Below are 16,525 nucleotides of genomic sequence, written 5' to 3'. Positions count from 1 at the left end.
TGACCATTTCCCTTCACACTTCACAAATTAAAACTAACAGAAACACACCATCCAGAAAACAATCAAGTTTCTAAAAAATGCAACTTGAAATTAAGAAGAATAATTCAGGTTTGTACATCTTTGTCTTACATATCATAAATACACCCAATCCATTATTTAAAAAAAAAGTATTCTAGAAGATGAAAAATATCCTCTACTCATCCTCACTTACAAAACCTCCATATCACAAAAACTTATGACATGTACATGTGGCCACAGACACACTAAGGGCATATAAATATGTTCCACAGTGCACCTCAGAGACCTTTCCCAAGAGCATATAGCGACCACATTCTAACTGCAATGCAGGAATAGATTTGGGTGCATGCAGCCATTACTGCACATGAGGATAAAGGGCATAGTAGCCATCAGCTCTGAAGAATAACCCAGCCTGCAAAATAAGGAGAGCAGAATGGCAGAACACAACAGATAATACAGACAGGCAAAAAACCCAACCGAAAAGTCAAGAGAACACCAAGAATAATACCCTCAAGCCTGGTTTAGCTACATGTCCTTTGGGAAGACTGACAGCCTAAGAACATTTTTGTACTAAAAACATTTAAAATTCTAGTCTCCAACGTAACAAGCAATATAAAAAGGGATGAATGTGTAAAAGTGAAAGTGCCACGGAAAGTAACATATTCCAAGACTCGAACTTTCAGGCATACGCTATTAGCTCTAAGCGTCTGAGTAAGAGAAGATGCAGCAATACTCCTATCAGAAACTGCTTCTTAGTTTTCTCCACAAACAAGTGCGAACATATGAGAAACTTTTGAAGGATACCTGGACATTGAATTAAGCTTAGTGATCACTTTTAGAACATTAAAAATAAAGCAAATAAGTCTTACAAAGCAAAAAGGCCTTCTGGACATCTGAATCTTTCCTACGTACAGCCTGTAAAAATCCTACTTAAAAGTTTGCTAAATGGTCATATCAAGTGATTTAGTTTATTTGCAAGACTCGATCTTGACTAAAGAATAACAGTCCCTGATGCAGTATTTTCATGTTAGATATTGTAATATTATAGAGAGAGGATTCAGAAAAATACAAAACCCCTGTTTCTTCATTTAATTTTTTTTTCTACATGAAAAATCCCAAACTATGTCCATCTGCAACTTCTCTTTGGCTTTGGCACCTGGTAAAAGCAGGTGCTAATGAAACTATTCTGTTGGCATCTCTTCACACAGACAAAAAGTCTTCTTATTTACAGTGGCAAAACCATCTCAAAGAAAAATTCTTATAATGCTATTTTCAATATCCTCTCACCTATCAAATGTCAAGTACCACCACCAAGGCACAACTTATAAGGTATTCTCTACAGGGCAGGAAAAAAGCAGCTGCATCTTGTCAGTAGAGTTAGTCAAAGAAAACTATGTATGTCTTCTCCACTTTTACAATATCAAAGCGCATCATAGTAGCATTGTAGGAAGGTATTAATAGAAATTAAGACACAAATAAGACAGATTCTGTGTTTAAACAAACCGCTCTTTCGTACTACAAGGTAAAATTCCCCTTCCAATCATGCAGCTTCAAACAAACAAAAAAATCTTACCTGCCCATGATCGAAATGCTGCCACTATTCCCATTTTACTAGCTAGGAATCGTGCTTCTCTGTCCTCCCTGCCATTAGAATAACAAATGTCACAATATAGTTAAGTACTATAAAACAGTGTTACTAATATAGCAAGTAAAAAGTAGTTAACTGAAATTTTAGATGGGGGACAAAATCCAGGCTAAGAGTAATCTTTTACATATGCATATATGTGTGTATACTTATTTATGCATTGTGTATACACACAACGTAAGGAATTTTTAAGTATTGTTAGTTTTCTTTTTTTCAGGGGAGTTTCCATGGTAGGATGATAACATCATAAAGTAAACACCTAGATGTCAGATGAATCACTCTGCATCTCCATCAACAGTGAGTCTGAAGCAGGGACCTATTTAGTTACCCAGACCTAAGCATCTAATGCCACTTGGTAATTTAAAAAAACTGAATAATTCAAGTTGGAAGCAATCTCAGGAGGTCTCTAGTCCAAACTCCTGCACAAATAAGTAGTCAGCTATCAGACCACATGGCTACTCAAGGCTTTATCCAGCTGGACCTTAGAAACCCTCAAGGATGAAGGCCCTACTACCTCTCTGGACAGCGTGTTCATCCCCACCACTGCCCTTATATAAAGTTGAAACTTCTCATTTCAATTTCACGCTGCTGCTTCTTATCCTCCCACCTCTCACCACTACTCAGGGCCCTGGCTACATCTTCTTCATAAAATCTTCATCGGTATTAGAAAGACTGCTATTTGGGGAAGGGTGTCCCCCAACATTCCCTTCTCCAGGCTTAGCAAGTCCTTTTAAATCTGAAGTGCTTAACAGTATTTTAGGAAGTTGCATTCTAACCTACTGTATTCAAGTTCAAGTAACTTAGTATGAGGTCACTGTTATTATTTTCACTTTGGAAAGAAAAATAGATTAATTCCAATACCATGAACACAACTGGTAGCACAAGTAGCAGCACTAACTTACTTGAGTTGTCCTTCTGCTGTGTCTGGATTATGCCTGTAGTGAAAATCTGTGTAAGGAGCTAAAATTCGCTAAACAAAAGAAAGACATGCATTACTTTCACATGAGAATACAGCCAAATGGATCTTGCCCTTTCCTCAGTCCCACTCCAGTCTACCATTTTATTCCTGCTTTATAAATCATTATGTTCTTAGTCTAAAATGTTACATTTTAAACATTTTGCACTAACAGAGGGTGAAATCTGAGATGAAAGTTAAACATTTTCATTAGTAATACAATGTTTAATTTCTGTCACTAAACAAGTAAAATTGAACCCACCTCTAATTCTACATCTGCTCGCACATACTGTCGGGTCTTTGGATGATTAATGAGGTGCAAAACTGTAGTTATCAGAGCCTCATTTATTCGGCTTAGCTGACAATCAATCACATTTTTCAAGATGGTACTTAAACCACCCCGAAGAGCCACCACCTCAGGATTCTGAAGTGCTAAATAAAGAAAAACGTGTCACTTTGGCCAGTGATAGGAAAGAAAACATTTCACTGCTTCCAATATGACAAAATTCTCATCTCTGTAGTACACATCTTTTTCTTCCTGAGCACTGCTAAGGTACATGTAAAGCTTTTAATGGAACTGACTGACATTAGCAATGAATTGAGATTTTGGACTAATTTACCATGAAGAAAAATACTGGTTAGTCAGTCACCAATGGGCAGCAATTTCACTACTTATTTCCAACAAAGTTTCCATACAGTGGTTTCTGGACTTCCCCACAAAAAGGTTTTGTGCTTCAGTGGACTGACAGGGATAAAATATTTATGCTAGAATATCCAAGAGTAACAGACTGTTTATTTCTTGAAAACATAAGCTTGTATCTTGAAAACATTGCTGAAGTTATTTCTGATTGATTTTGAAAAAAAAAAAAAACACACCAAAACTTTAGAAATCAGCCTCCACATACAAGTATATGGAGTTAGCATAAACCGCTATCCAGATAGCCTTTACATGCATACAGGTACTGACTTCCAGAAGCCAGCTAACCACTGAACACACTGTAAAAAATTTTAAAGGAAGATGTTTTGTAGTTCTCTGAACTCTTGTTCATTTGTCAGCATCACAGGTATGGAATTCTCCCTATTTCCACTGTATTACTTTTAAAAACATCAACCACAGCAGGGAAAAAAAATTTAAGGTAAATGAAAAATTGCAAGTCTTAAAGGAAAGAACAGCACTTGAAATCTTCAGGTACTTCACTTGAAGAGATTCTGATTTTAAGTTAAAGTGATTTTGGTTTACATCAAACTAGTGACTAAAATCCATGAAACTGACATAAAGAACATGTAAGTTCTAATCCATTATTAAACAAATACCCTTAATTATTTGAATAAAATCTATTTAATATGAACCCAGAGACAATAATCTCAGAAAACTATAGACAACCATGTGAACATTTGTCTAAATTAGCTTTCAGTTATCTTACCTAGTTCACAGATAATGGCTATACATGCTCGAACCATTCTGTCTCTTTCTTGAAGACCATCGTTTCCAACTGCTATCAAAGAATTAGTAATAGAACTGGGGAACAATGAAGCATTCACAGTGATCATCTGCCAAAAATGAAAGAAAAAGCCCTTCAGTTTCTTCATAATATTTCTCTAAATATACTCACAGATTCATCAGGATTCTGTTTCCCAGATACAACCAGACAGACCACTCCATATAAATACTTGGTTCTAACTGGCGAATCCTCAAAACTATTTCTTTTTTCTTGAAATTCTTTGTTTCTCAATTAATCATTCTCTTCCTGCTTCAGTTTTTTATTTTTATATTATTTAATCATAATAGAAAAGGGTTAAAAGTGGCTGTTCCAGAGAGGACTATGACCATCTTTTTCAAATTTTTTAAATGTCTTTACTGACAAAGAATGCTATCCAATGACATGGAATAGATTAAAGACTCTTCCAGAAGATTCATTTGTACTGCTGCAGGTTCTTCAATATCTATTCAACTGTTTAAGACTAAAACCTCCTGTTTCGCAGAGAAATCCTTAGATTGAAGTGAACAAAGAAGCTGCTGTAGTATTTGGAAGGCAACTGTCACTAATACCCTTATATCCTCTTGCATAGAATCTGATCTTCCTAGAATTGCAGCGTAATTCAACTTCATCATAAGTTATATAGCTATGGCACAAAACACACACAGAGAGCCCTTAAAACACATTAAAAGTAGAAAGCAAAGATGACAATAAGACCTGTGTCCATTAATCAAGTCATTATTTAACTAAAAAAAACCCTGTCAGAATAGATGAACAGATTTCAATAGCCAACACTCACACTACTGAAAAGGTCCTGCACCATGGAAATCCTCAGCTGCTAGTTCAGGACAATCAGAATTTACACCAGATTAAGAAGCAACACCCTGTACACACACTAAAGACAAAAAACCCCACCCTAAAACAACCAACCAGTACCACCACTCCTCATCTTCCCCAAAATGAGGCTTTGACTACAGAGGCTGAGTAGCTGTTCACATTTTTTCACAATTCATGAAAATTAAATATACATATCCTCTATACAACAGAACAAGAACATCACTAAACAGATGTATTACTAAAGAGGAAGTAGGGTTTTTGTCTGACTGCTTAAAAAAAGAACAATGCAATGTATTATAGCCCACTCACCCATGTCAAATATTTTTCTACTAATATATAAGAGTGAGATGTAAAAAAAAAAACAACAGAGAAAGGGCATTATTTCACCTTCTTTGCAGAGGATGTTAAAATGAGACAGGATCAACCATTATGACAAATATATTGGAACACTTAAACAAGTTGATTTTTAATACATGTTTTTGAGAAACTTCTTGTCATACAGAATGTTGTCACCCACAAAACAGGAAGCTTTAAGACAGAACTCTAGAGAAAAAACAAACTCTTCCCCACCCACACACTCTTTCACTTTTACAATAGCATGAAGTAAAAAGAATTAGCAATAGAATGGGTGTATCAAGCCACTCTACAAAATTACAACCTTTTTTCTACTGATATTGGCATGTACCTAATGCAAAGATAAGAAGCAGCCTCTCAAGGCTGTCTGCTTCATTGTTTTCTTTAGCTTTAAGACATAAGAAGTAAAGGTTTTTTTCTTTTAATATTCAATCCCAAGTACATTAGTAGAATAAATACAAGCTTTTGCATTTGCTTTCATTTTGCTCTAAGTATTGAAACGACTGAGGACAGGTGATGCAAGGCTACTTACAAGCAGCTACAATGAAGTAAGTAAAGACTAAGAATTTGGTCTTTAAAGATTCCTTTAAAAAAAGAGGAAGAAAGAAGGTGGTTCATAGTGTACCTAACCTTGACTTCTGCTTTGAAAATATCTTCCCTATGAAATTATTAATAAAAAAAAAGGTCTTATTAACTTCTATGTCATGGAAAAATGCTTTCTGAAGCAACATTATGCCATCCTTTTCACGGCTGAAGACACTGCTAAATTGCAAAGCTCTTGCTAGGAAATGTAGAGGTGATTACAGTCAAAACAGACAGGGAGCACTCAAAGCCTTCACAATCAATCAGAAACCAAGATTAAAAACTTTTTCTTCTTTCTTCCTACACTACTTCAACCTGCACATTTTTAAAAGAAGTTTCTAATTTTTTAATAAAATGCCTTTTATAAGTTTATAAAACAGGATTAATATTTCAAATTTTGTTCTCCTACTCTATGAAAAGAGAGGAAGGTGACAGAATGTTTTAACTTTAAAGTTTTATATATGTGCTGTTCTTACATAGGCATTTTTGCTATTAAAGATAAGGTCAAAGAATTGCATCCAGAGTTTGAAATGCAAAACAATTGTTCTTTGATGCTTGTGGAACTCAGTTCAGCTCTTCCATGGCTCAGAGTAAATTATCTCCTGCATAAATTATTTAACTCTCATTGTTTTATTTGCCATTCATTCTCCTCTTCTAGACCTTTATACATTCTTTTATGAATCCTGATGTCAAACCACTAAGTCTGAGATACTGAGGGAGACTAAGAGATACGGGAAAAGGGCAAGAGCAGAGTAACAAAAAGACAGCATGAAAACACAGCATGTAACATTCAGGACCTGTGTCACGGAGAGCTTCTCAAGTACTGACTGCTCTATGCCAATCCATGCTTAGCTGCTCTAGCCCAGACAGGATATGAAGGTGTTAACTTTACTGGTAGCCAGGTTGGGTGGCTTTTTGTTTGTCTGACATTGTCTTTTAAGAAAAAAGGATGTTCTAGGTAACAAAAGACATTGGAAAGCTTCTTCCATCAACACAGTTCTCAGCATCAAAGAGCCATCAGCACCCCTGTACAGCACGGTACATTCCATGCACAACATCTTTGTACAATCATGGAGACAAAAAAGCACTGGTGGTCAGCTGTGTGGTTTTTTAATGCTTATCTTTCAGGATCATTTATCAAACCAAATGAATGGGTTTATTCTTCTTGCTTCCCCTTGTTTCTTTCAAGCAAGACAGAAGTTATACTCAACTAGCAAACACTGAAAAAGTCCAAAATAACGAGGACAAATATCTGACTCAAACAAAACAATTCATTCTAAATGTGTTTCCATTCCACCTGCTGATTTAAGTTATGCTGGCTCTACATTGAAGCTCTTTTTTAAAGCTGATTAGCAAAGAACTTTAATACATTGCAACTTTCTCAAGGATCCATTCCTTTATGGTTATGGTTTTTGTTTGTTTGAGTTTGGGGGTGCTGGTGGCATTTAGGCTTTAAAACTCTCTTTTGGTGCAACTGTTATTCAAGCATATGTCTTTTCTGTAAGACAGCAACCAAGTGAGCTCATCATAAGAAAAGAAAATGCATATCAAGCTTCCATATTTTCAACCTAAACATACACATATATGTGTGTGTGTGTGTGAGTGTGTAAAAATACACATACACACAAAAAAGATAAAACACACACAGTGCTCCCGAGGAACTATTCTTCCAACTACTTCAAACTTTACTCAAGTCTCTGGTAGTTTTTCTTAAGATGGTCAGTAGGAGAACATAAGCTCGATAAAGAATACTGAAGTCCAGTACAAAGGCAGACTACCATGTTGCCTGAAAAAAACACCTTCAGTAGCTGTATATGCCAATCTCCCTAGGATTCCCTAGCTGGAATATGCAGCTACCACAGCTTCAGACGTCATAACCATGGGTACACCATATGGTAACCAGCAAAGAATATCTATGTCTTAGTGTGTGTATCTGAGAAAGGAAATATGGACAACATCAAGGATAAAGCAGTAGAAGCACCCCTTCAACTGATTATTCCAGCAATTCATTTCTCAAATGGCAGAAAATCTCCCATCCTTGATTCACAGATGGTTGAAACACACTACAGAATAAAGTTAAATTATTAGATGCAATTTAATAATACGGTTATCGTACCCTTGCATTCGTCATTTGATAAGTTTTTCCTGAATCTGGTCCAGTATGATCTCTATCGAAGGAAAATCAGCAGGATTTTTCAAGCCCACTCGAGATTTCAGTGGCAAGAGGTTAAAAATCAAAACATGCCTCAGCACTACCCTTTCTTCTCTCATTTGAGTTATCATCTGTAATTTCTTCTCACATGAAAAAGTACGATAAGGTTTTATAGACTGTGTTGAAAAAACCTGCTGATGGAGAAGACCAACTAACTGGCATAGCTGGTAAGACCACATATAGTTAGATTTTACCTTTCTGACTAATCGAAGTGCTTGTGTTCTTTCTACTTCATTACTCTGCTGTATGTCAATGCACCTAAAATAGGTTAAAAAACACATTTTGTTCAAACAACATTAACTTTTACCTTAACTGTTAACATCTCACATTAGTATTTATTCAGTTGAATAAACAGAAGGAAAATAGTATTATGACTGATTGTTTAAAAGTTCTGCCTTCCAGCAAGAGCATACTCATTATGACTGGTCAATTAGCTTCAATTTCTATTTTTTTCAGTTGTTTTCATTATAATTAAATCACTTGAATGTTCTCAAATATACAACATCAAGTCATAACAGCTTCAACAAATATTTTCTGAGCTAGCTGCATTTGTCATTTCAAAAGCTACTAAACAAAGTATTTGCAATGTTTCACATCAACATATTTTGTGTGTGTTCTCAGATCAGAAAAGTTCTATTAACAAAATTAAACAGCACACTAAAGCTGATTATGTGTGTATATTTATGAAGAGAAACACACACATCTATATCAGTATATCAAATCCAACAAGATTTTATCACAGGAAGCACTAGAAATGCTAATATTTACATCTACTCATAATGCTGATCTTATTATCTCATTGTTGGTTTGCCCTTTGGTATTATTCTGTTGTATCATGGGTTATACTTAGATTACAAATTCTTGGGCAGGAACTTCTTTTTAGCCCTGACTTTGTACTAGAGGCTCCAAAGCATTATGTTAATAAAAAGAATCAAAACAACTCCCTTAAAACATCTTAGGACATTAAAATAACTGTTGTTTCAACCTTCTAATAACACCACATATTAATTTATGATTAACGGCATTTATGACTGAAAAACATAGACTTTTTTAGATTAGTCATAGTATATCATATAATAGGACTGCATTTTATTTGGATTAGCTGGTGTCCTGTATTATTCTTCTATTCTTAAAGGATGTTCAAACTGAAGAAAAAAGGCTTTTATAAAACTGCATATCAAGAATATCAGAAGATATGAAAGCACCTTTTCTCAACCATGAAAAAATAAATTATTTACAATTGAACAATTTACAACAAGGAAGAGAAAAATTACCTGGCTATCAAGTAATCCACTTTCAACTTTAGCACCTTCTGGAGAATACTGGAGTCTCGAATGAGATAGCGGAGGGCTCGCAATCCTGCTGCTCGCACCTCTTTTGCTTCATTTAGTAAAGCTAACCTCAGACTACAATGAAGAAAACAAGGGGAACAAACAATTATTTAGCAGCAGATAGACTTTATAATCTGACATGTAGCTCCTACCTCCTCATTTAAAATAAAAAGTTTGATTTTTAGAAAGAAATTATCTGCGGTAGCTTTTTTTTTGCCTAGAAGGCAAATTGTCAACCTGCCAGCAGACATAGAAAATACATTAGTCTGACAAAGAGACAAAACAATTTTTTCCCCAAAAAAGCAGCTTGTACATTTGTGAAATGATACACGTCCAAGACCTGCATATAACTTGTTATTTGACAAGAGAGCTAAGCACAATATCGGTCCAAGAAAATTAACAGGAATGTTTCCTCTTCTGCCAGGCTGCCAACCTGTAAACATGAGTCCTCAAAACACTATCTTGACACTGAATAGAGACAAATTTGCACATTAGGTACAAATAGAGACAAATTTGCAGTAAGGACGTTATGGCACCAGGTTATGTTTACACGAAGTGTGACAGACTCATAACTTAAACAGCCCCACACAGCACAGATTTCTACTGATTTAGCTGATTTAGAACTGATCTACAGTAGATCTAGAAATCTACTGATTTAGAACCAAAACGTATTTCTCTTTAGACAGACTTTTGCTCATATGGAGGTGAGCTTTCCTAAACGTAAATGTCATCATAATATAAGTTCCTAAATTCACTATCTAGGCAAAAAGTAATGTGATACTGAAAGCCTAGGCCTAAGTGACACACTGTCTTTCTGGAGGGCCTCAGAAGATTACCACTTTTCTTTGACTACATAATGGGGGGAAACCCTCAACCTCCCAGTGGCATATTTTACTAGGATTTTTTCGGTGCACATCTAAGAATGCAAATACTTCAGTCAGTGATACTGAATCGCTACCTGTACAAATGGCTTATTTTTTTCTTTCCTTATTCTAGGATTGTCATGCACAGTAATCAGTTACTCCAAGGCCAAAAATCTGTTGAATCTTTCTGGAGATTAATTGGCCTGTGTAAAAGTTGTAACCACAGGAACCTAATTCCAGGTGATATCTAGACAAAGTGGAAAGGCTGCAATAGTATCTGATATGATCACACACTGTATGATCCGATCACTAATTTCAGCACCAAGCAGGGAATTGCCTCAGGAAGACCATCTTTGTTGTAGCATCAAATATGATTCTTCTCATAAAAAGAGTGCCACTAATTGCCTTTACTTACTTAAGCTGAGCTAGAAGCAAGTAAGAAACGCATTTTCAACAATGTGAGGTTAAGAAAAAAAATCTTCCTCTAAAAAAAGCTGTACTAGAGGAGAGATTTATTACCAAAAACATGCAAGAAAAGCAGACAAGTAACTCTTCAATTGTACTGTGCAGATAATGTGTATTCTTTAGATCATGAATCATGCTTTGTTTCCAGTTTTGCAGAGATGGAAATCTGAGGGATGAGCATGTAAGACTCAGCTCTACTTGGTGGTATTTTTCCTATTTGGACTTTTACCTCACAGTTTACAATTGGTTTGGATATTCCAGTTTAGACACTTCAGCAGACTTTTCTTTTAGGGCAAAGGTTATCCATTACCCATCCAAATGGTGCTGTTGCTATCCATGACATTTCTTACTAGGACAGCCAAATACTGAATCTATGTATCTAGACCAAAACAATCTTTAGACAAATAGTTTCTCAAAAGCAGTCAAAGCTTTGAAAGCTTGTTTTACAACACAAAAGAGGATAATATTCCTAATTTGTAGACAGAAGTAAATTGAAAATTCTCAACAGTGAAACCACTATAAAGGACAACACTACCATGAGATTCAACGTCCAAAAGTAGAAGGCAGCAAAAAGGGACTTATCACTATCTTCAAAGAGCAAGAATGCAATGAGAATATATAGCCATCTAAAATAAAGGCCATAAAAATCCAAAAAGGTCCAGTGAAAGCAATGACATATAGAAGTATACAAGGCTCAACAAAAATCTATTAGAAACAAAAACTAGACAAAAAAACCTCACCAGTCAATGAGCAAACTGCAAAAACCTGAGAGAAACCTGACCTTGCGATGACAATGAAGATACACTACAGGAGGCAGAAAAAAAATAAGTAGGAAAACCTATATGCATGTGTCTGTACATGTCCAAGTGTTCTGACTTCTCAGCTCTACCACAAGGAGAAAACTTCAACAGTTAAATGGGACACACTGGAAAACCCAAAAGGAAAAGTAGAAGGAATGAAGCAAATAAGAGACTGACAGGGGTATGACAGAAACAATAATTTTCTTCATACTAAGTCATTGCTTTAGAGATCTGCATCAAGATTCCCATCTCAAAGCCTTTTATTTTTTTCATACAAAATACGAGTGAGACTAAGACGTGAAAATGATGGAATAACTGGAGGAAGTCTACCCATAAGTATTGTCAGTGGCCCACCATGCTTCAAATATGTGTTTGGAAACAACATTAACATGAACTATCTGCACATATTTCCTGTATTTTTAATGGTAGTGGCCAAGGTGGAGAAAAGGTGGTAAACAGATCTATACAAAAAGGATTCCAAGGGGCATCAAGAGGACTGTTCATGATTTTAAAATAAAATCACCTTAAAATAAAACTTGCTAGCCATGCGAACCTGCAGAGGCTACGCAAACTATATTCTTATCTTTTGAAAGACTTGAAAGGAGTTATTACAATAGCGTATAGAACAGCCTAAGGTATTGCTGAAGGCTGTATTAAGGAAAATAAAAATATTATCAAGTGATGTAACTCAGAGTAATAAATCTATAATACAGAGTTTCACAAATCAAAATCTCTAAATATTAATTGAAAGAGTGGAGGTGAATGGATGATCTTTATCCTGACAATTTTTTGTCCTGATTTTTATTCAGGTTCACAATCTCCTTTTGCAGAAAGTATTTAGAATACACTTCTTGGTTTGTGGGAAGTGGGGTTGGGGGCAGAAATACAGAGGGCAACATAGTTTATATTACTACGAATAGGACAGGGTTATGAGAAACATCAAGGGAACTTAAAAATTATCTGCATACACAGCTCACAACATGAAGAAATTCAAGACTGTTGTGGTTTTTAACTGTGTTACAAACCCACACTACATGATTCTAAAATAGCCATCAGATCAAGAAAATTATTTTGATATGCACACTGCATGCATCTGTGGCTCAAGTGCCAAAAAGGCACCATGATTGTGTAAGAGAAAAAATTAAGTGCAATACTACTTTCCCCAGTATTTTAAGTGTCACTGCAGAAATCAAAGTAACTTCCTAAGACAGCATTAAGGCTCATAAAGACTGACAAAAAGTCTGGAAGAACTAACAAAGGATAGAATAAGAAAGGATTTTCACTACTTATTATAGGATCACTCTCGCACTTTTTTCTAAAGCATCTCATCCACTCACTACAGAAAAATAACCATGGTTTTGACAGATTCTCTTTTGATCAAATTAGGTAATTGTGAATATTCTGAACTTTGCTTTTATGCCTAAAGCCTCTTGGCGCATTACTAAGAGATCTCAGCTGTTTCCAAGGCCCACCAACACCCCATTTTGTTCATGGTTCAAGGCTTCCTCTCAACTGTCAATGGTATGGTGCTCTGGGAACCGGGAGGACCCATCTACACTGGGAACGACAACAAAATGTGTCATTGTTATTTCCACATGCACGTAGTTACTCTAGGTAACCAGGCATCTCAACTAACAAAATTCTAAAAAGAGTGTGAGTTCTAAAAACCTGATCTCTAACTTGATAATAACTGCAGTTATTGCAGACTGCAACCGTCTCTGGTTTGGGTAACCATTCTATCAAGGTTACTGACCCCAAAACCTAAAACTTTATAGGAAATCTGCAATTATTCCTGAAATCATTGATTCCCTTTTAGTTTAATGCTTTAGATTAGCCATTCATACTTCACAAATGCAGAAAACTTCCAAAGTATTTCTTGCATCCAAATAACTTTTTGTGTTTTCAAAGAAAAACAAGTTTGTTCTGTAGAATAAAAAGGTTTCCCTATGGAAGTCGAAGGCAATGTTGGGAACATCAGCAGAGCGAGTTACAGAATTTCACTGAATTTCACTGAATTTTTAGAGTTGGAAGGGACCATAGAGATCATCTAGTCCAACTCCCCTACTAAAGCAGGATTGCGTAGAGCTTGACAGAAGTTGCATGGTATTTCCAAGGGAATACATGTAATTGGTCTACGTGAAGGTCAGTTCCAAAATTGATTAAGGAAGTCAGTATTTGTAAATTACTCAGAATGGCTGTATGTTGTATAGCAAAATAATCTGCACACAGAGTACTACTGCAGAATGGTTGTAACTCTGTAGAGCAAAATTTTAAAATTTGCCTGGACCGTCTGTATTTCATGAAAACAATTAATCCTATAAATATTTCTGAAGAACCACCAACCAGCACAATTATGGTTATGAAAATGTATTGGAGTGATATCCCTGAATTTGATAATTATCATTATAGCAGAATAACCTCCATATATGCATAAAAAAATGGTTTGTTTCTCATGTACATACACAGAGGAACCACTGGACTGACGAAAATAGCAACACTAACCAAGATAATTTTCCTGCTATACGTCTTTAGTTTTTGAGAAGTATTTTTAGCATTTTTTCAAGCAGTGTGCTATTTTTCTTCATGTGTCTGCTGAGAACAACATTTTAATCTCTTCCTTATCAATATCCGTAATTGTGTTTGGATTAGCAGATCTTTCTGCAAACTTCTTCCTATAAAAACAAACACTAGTATTTGCATAACCTTTTAAGACTATAATTTAAAAATATTTGGTTAAGAACAATTTTGAAGTTATATTCTTAAGTCACATTCAGTGCCATCACGAAAGCACTATAATAGATCACATAAATAAGATCAGAAGATGATAATCTATTAAAGCTTACAGCGAAATACGCATTCACAAAAGTTTGTGAAGTTAGTCCTAGTAAGGAAATTTGTTAGTTCTAGTAAGGAAAATCAGTTCTGTTTAAGAAAACAACTTACAGTATTTTCAAGAGAAATTACACAAGTCTTCCCAACATTTACTAGCTTTTCTAAAATTGTTTTCCTAAGTTAGATAACTAAATTGAAAGAACACAAAATCATACTAAATACTAGATCTTAGTTGTTTCTGCCACCAACACCAAGCCTTAGGACAGATTTACCAATGTCTATGTAAATAACAGAAGTTCTGGAAATAAGCACATAGTTACTCTAGGCTGTCAGGAATGCCAACAAAATATAGGAAAATTCCACTTGAAAGTACATACACAGGGTATTTTAGCAGAAGGGAAAGCAATGCTACAAAGACATATATATACACCAAATAAACATAAAATGTTGATCTTTAAATCCTGATTCTACACCAAGAGGATGCTCTAAATTCTGTGTATCTTTACTAAAAGTGCTTTCTGCAAGTACTGAGATATTTAGAGGTATTTTTACATCTATGAGGAATATAAGAAAGAAATTCACACTTAACTTGGACTTTTTTCCCCTCTTAGCCTAAAAGCAAATAACTTATCTCTGATTTTACTCATTATTTATAAGATACATATTTGCACTATGGAATTTCAAACACATCAGAAATACAAAATATGAATAAAGTTTATTTAATTACACCTAGAATAATTAAAGTACTCTAATAGTGCTCTAGAGTGTCTTACTACTTACCATATTATGATGCTGTCATATGTAAAACCTAGCTTTTCTTCAGCATGGCCAGTATTACAAAGAAGCTGAAAAAAAAAACCAGAAAACACCTATTATTTACAATTCTTTTAAAATGATTATGTAAAACTGCATATTTCTGGTCATGCTTTCAAAGAAACCTGAGAAATTTCATTCATGGCAAGGGGACGCATATGAACTTCAGACTTCCCTGAGAATTTCTGCTGTCAGTATTCTGTTCCTATATACACCAGACACACACAAATCTGTGGCCTCTTATCCTACAGAAAAACTTGCACAATTGTGTACATTGCCTGTTCAAATCCAGACAGGTCTTCCTGCTGCCTTTAAGCTCTTTCCAGAAGCACCACTAGCTGGGCAATTGGTAACCTGAGCAGAGATGACAAAGACTGAAGTCAAAGCACACCACATTCAAAAAGAGGACTCCATTGAGAGTTCTGAAGCAAAGACTGACACTTAAGGTCCATGGTCATATTTTGCCACAGCAGAACAAGTGTAGGAAAACAAAACCAGAAGGTGTTGTCATGCTAAGTGTCCCATAACTGACATTCAGCCTGGGCTGCCATCAACTCTATAGAACTCGTACCTTTGAAAAAAAAAATCAGTGCAAAGGTTGAATTTATGCACATAAAAATACACCTATAAACGGTCACAAATCCTGAACATTTCAACCATATCTAGCTATTTTGAACGCAAGAATGAGGATTCACAAGTGCAGTTTTTACATCCAAATTAAATCTCAAAAGGAGCAATCCAGTGGGTGCTAAATGTTTTAGCTTCTTAAGGAAAGGAAAACAGTCTCTTCTGTAAAAACAGTAGATGCTGTTCCCCCTTGCAAGAGCCGCAAAGAAATTCCTAGTAATCTCATTTAACTATCCCTAGCTAAAATGCTAAAATACTTTATTATCACAACCAAATCCCAAAGCACTTTTCCGAGCACTTCCAAAAACTCAAGTGACTAATACTGATTGCAACAGTTTTGCACTTTGTCCTCTCTTTTCAAAACAGGCATGTGTTCAGTTCTGAGCCAGCGCGGTATTAACAGTTTCTCCTCAGTGAGGAATTCAGGAAGTGTTTGTGCCAACTAGTGAATACCTCTGCTCTGAAAGTATTAAAATATATGAAGCCCTGTGACACATTCTTTATATGCATTTACCGCTAATGATAAAATATTAATAATTAATGAACAGTTAAATTAAGGCTACTGTAAATTGGAATATTTAACACATTCCATGCTCCCATTTTACTGTTCACCTTCACCTGAAAAAACAGCATATTGCACAGAAATTCTACTTTTAAGTAAACCCATTTTATTAGCATGATGGCTTAAATTCAAACAATGCTTCAGTTTATGC

General features: G+C 35.4%; 1 protein-coding gene across 1 annotated transcript in view; it reads right to left on the bottom strand.

Moving 5' to 3' along the window:
- The window catches only part of RICTOR (RPTOR independent companion of MTOR, complex 2), an 84,466-nt gene that overhangs the window by 42,425 nt on the left and 25,516 nt on the right, over nt 1–16,525 (bottom strand). The window contains exons 3-9 of the mRNA XM_014947595.1: nt 15,153–15,217; nt 9,356–9,487; nt 8,276–8,339; nt 4,043–4,169; nt 2,881–3,050; nt 2,566–2,633; nt 1,592–1,659 (exon numbers count right to left, since the gene is read on the bottom strand). Coding sequence (XP_014803081.1) covers nt 1,592–1,659; nt 2,566–2,633; nt 2,881–3,050; nt 4,043–4,169; nt 8,276–8,339; nt 9,356–9,487; nt 15,153–15,217 — 694 coding nt within the window. The remainder of the gene's footprint in view (nt 1–1,591; nt 1,660–2,565; nt 2,634–2,880; nt 3,051–4,042; nt 4,170–8,275; nt 8,340–9,355; nt 9,488–15,152; nt 15,218–16,525) is intronic.

The sequence above is a fragment of the Calidris pugnax genome, unplaced genomic scaffold (genome assembly GCF_001431845.1).
Source record: "Calidris pugnax isolate Ruff unplaced genomic scaffold, ASM143184v1 scaffold156, whole genome shotgun sequence".
Lineage (NCBI taxonomy): Eukaryota > Metazoa > Chordata > Aves > Charadriiformes > Scolopacidae > Calidris > Calidris pugnax.
The sequence above is the reverse complement of the archived record's forward strand: the minus strand, read 5'-3'. Positions and strand labels throughout refer to the sequence as shown.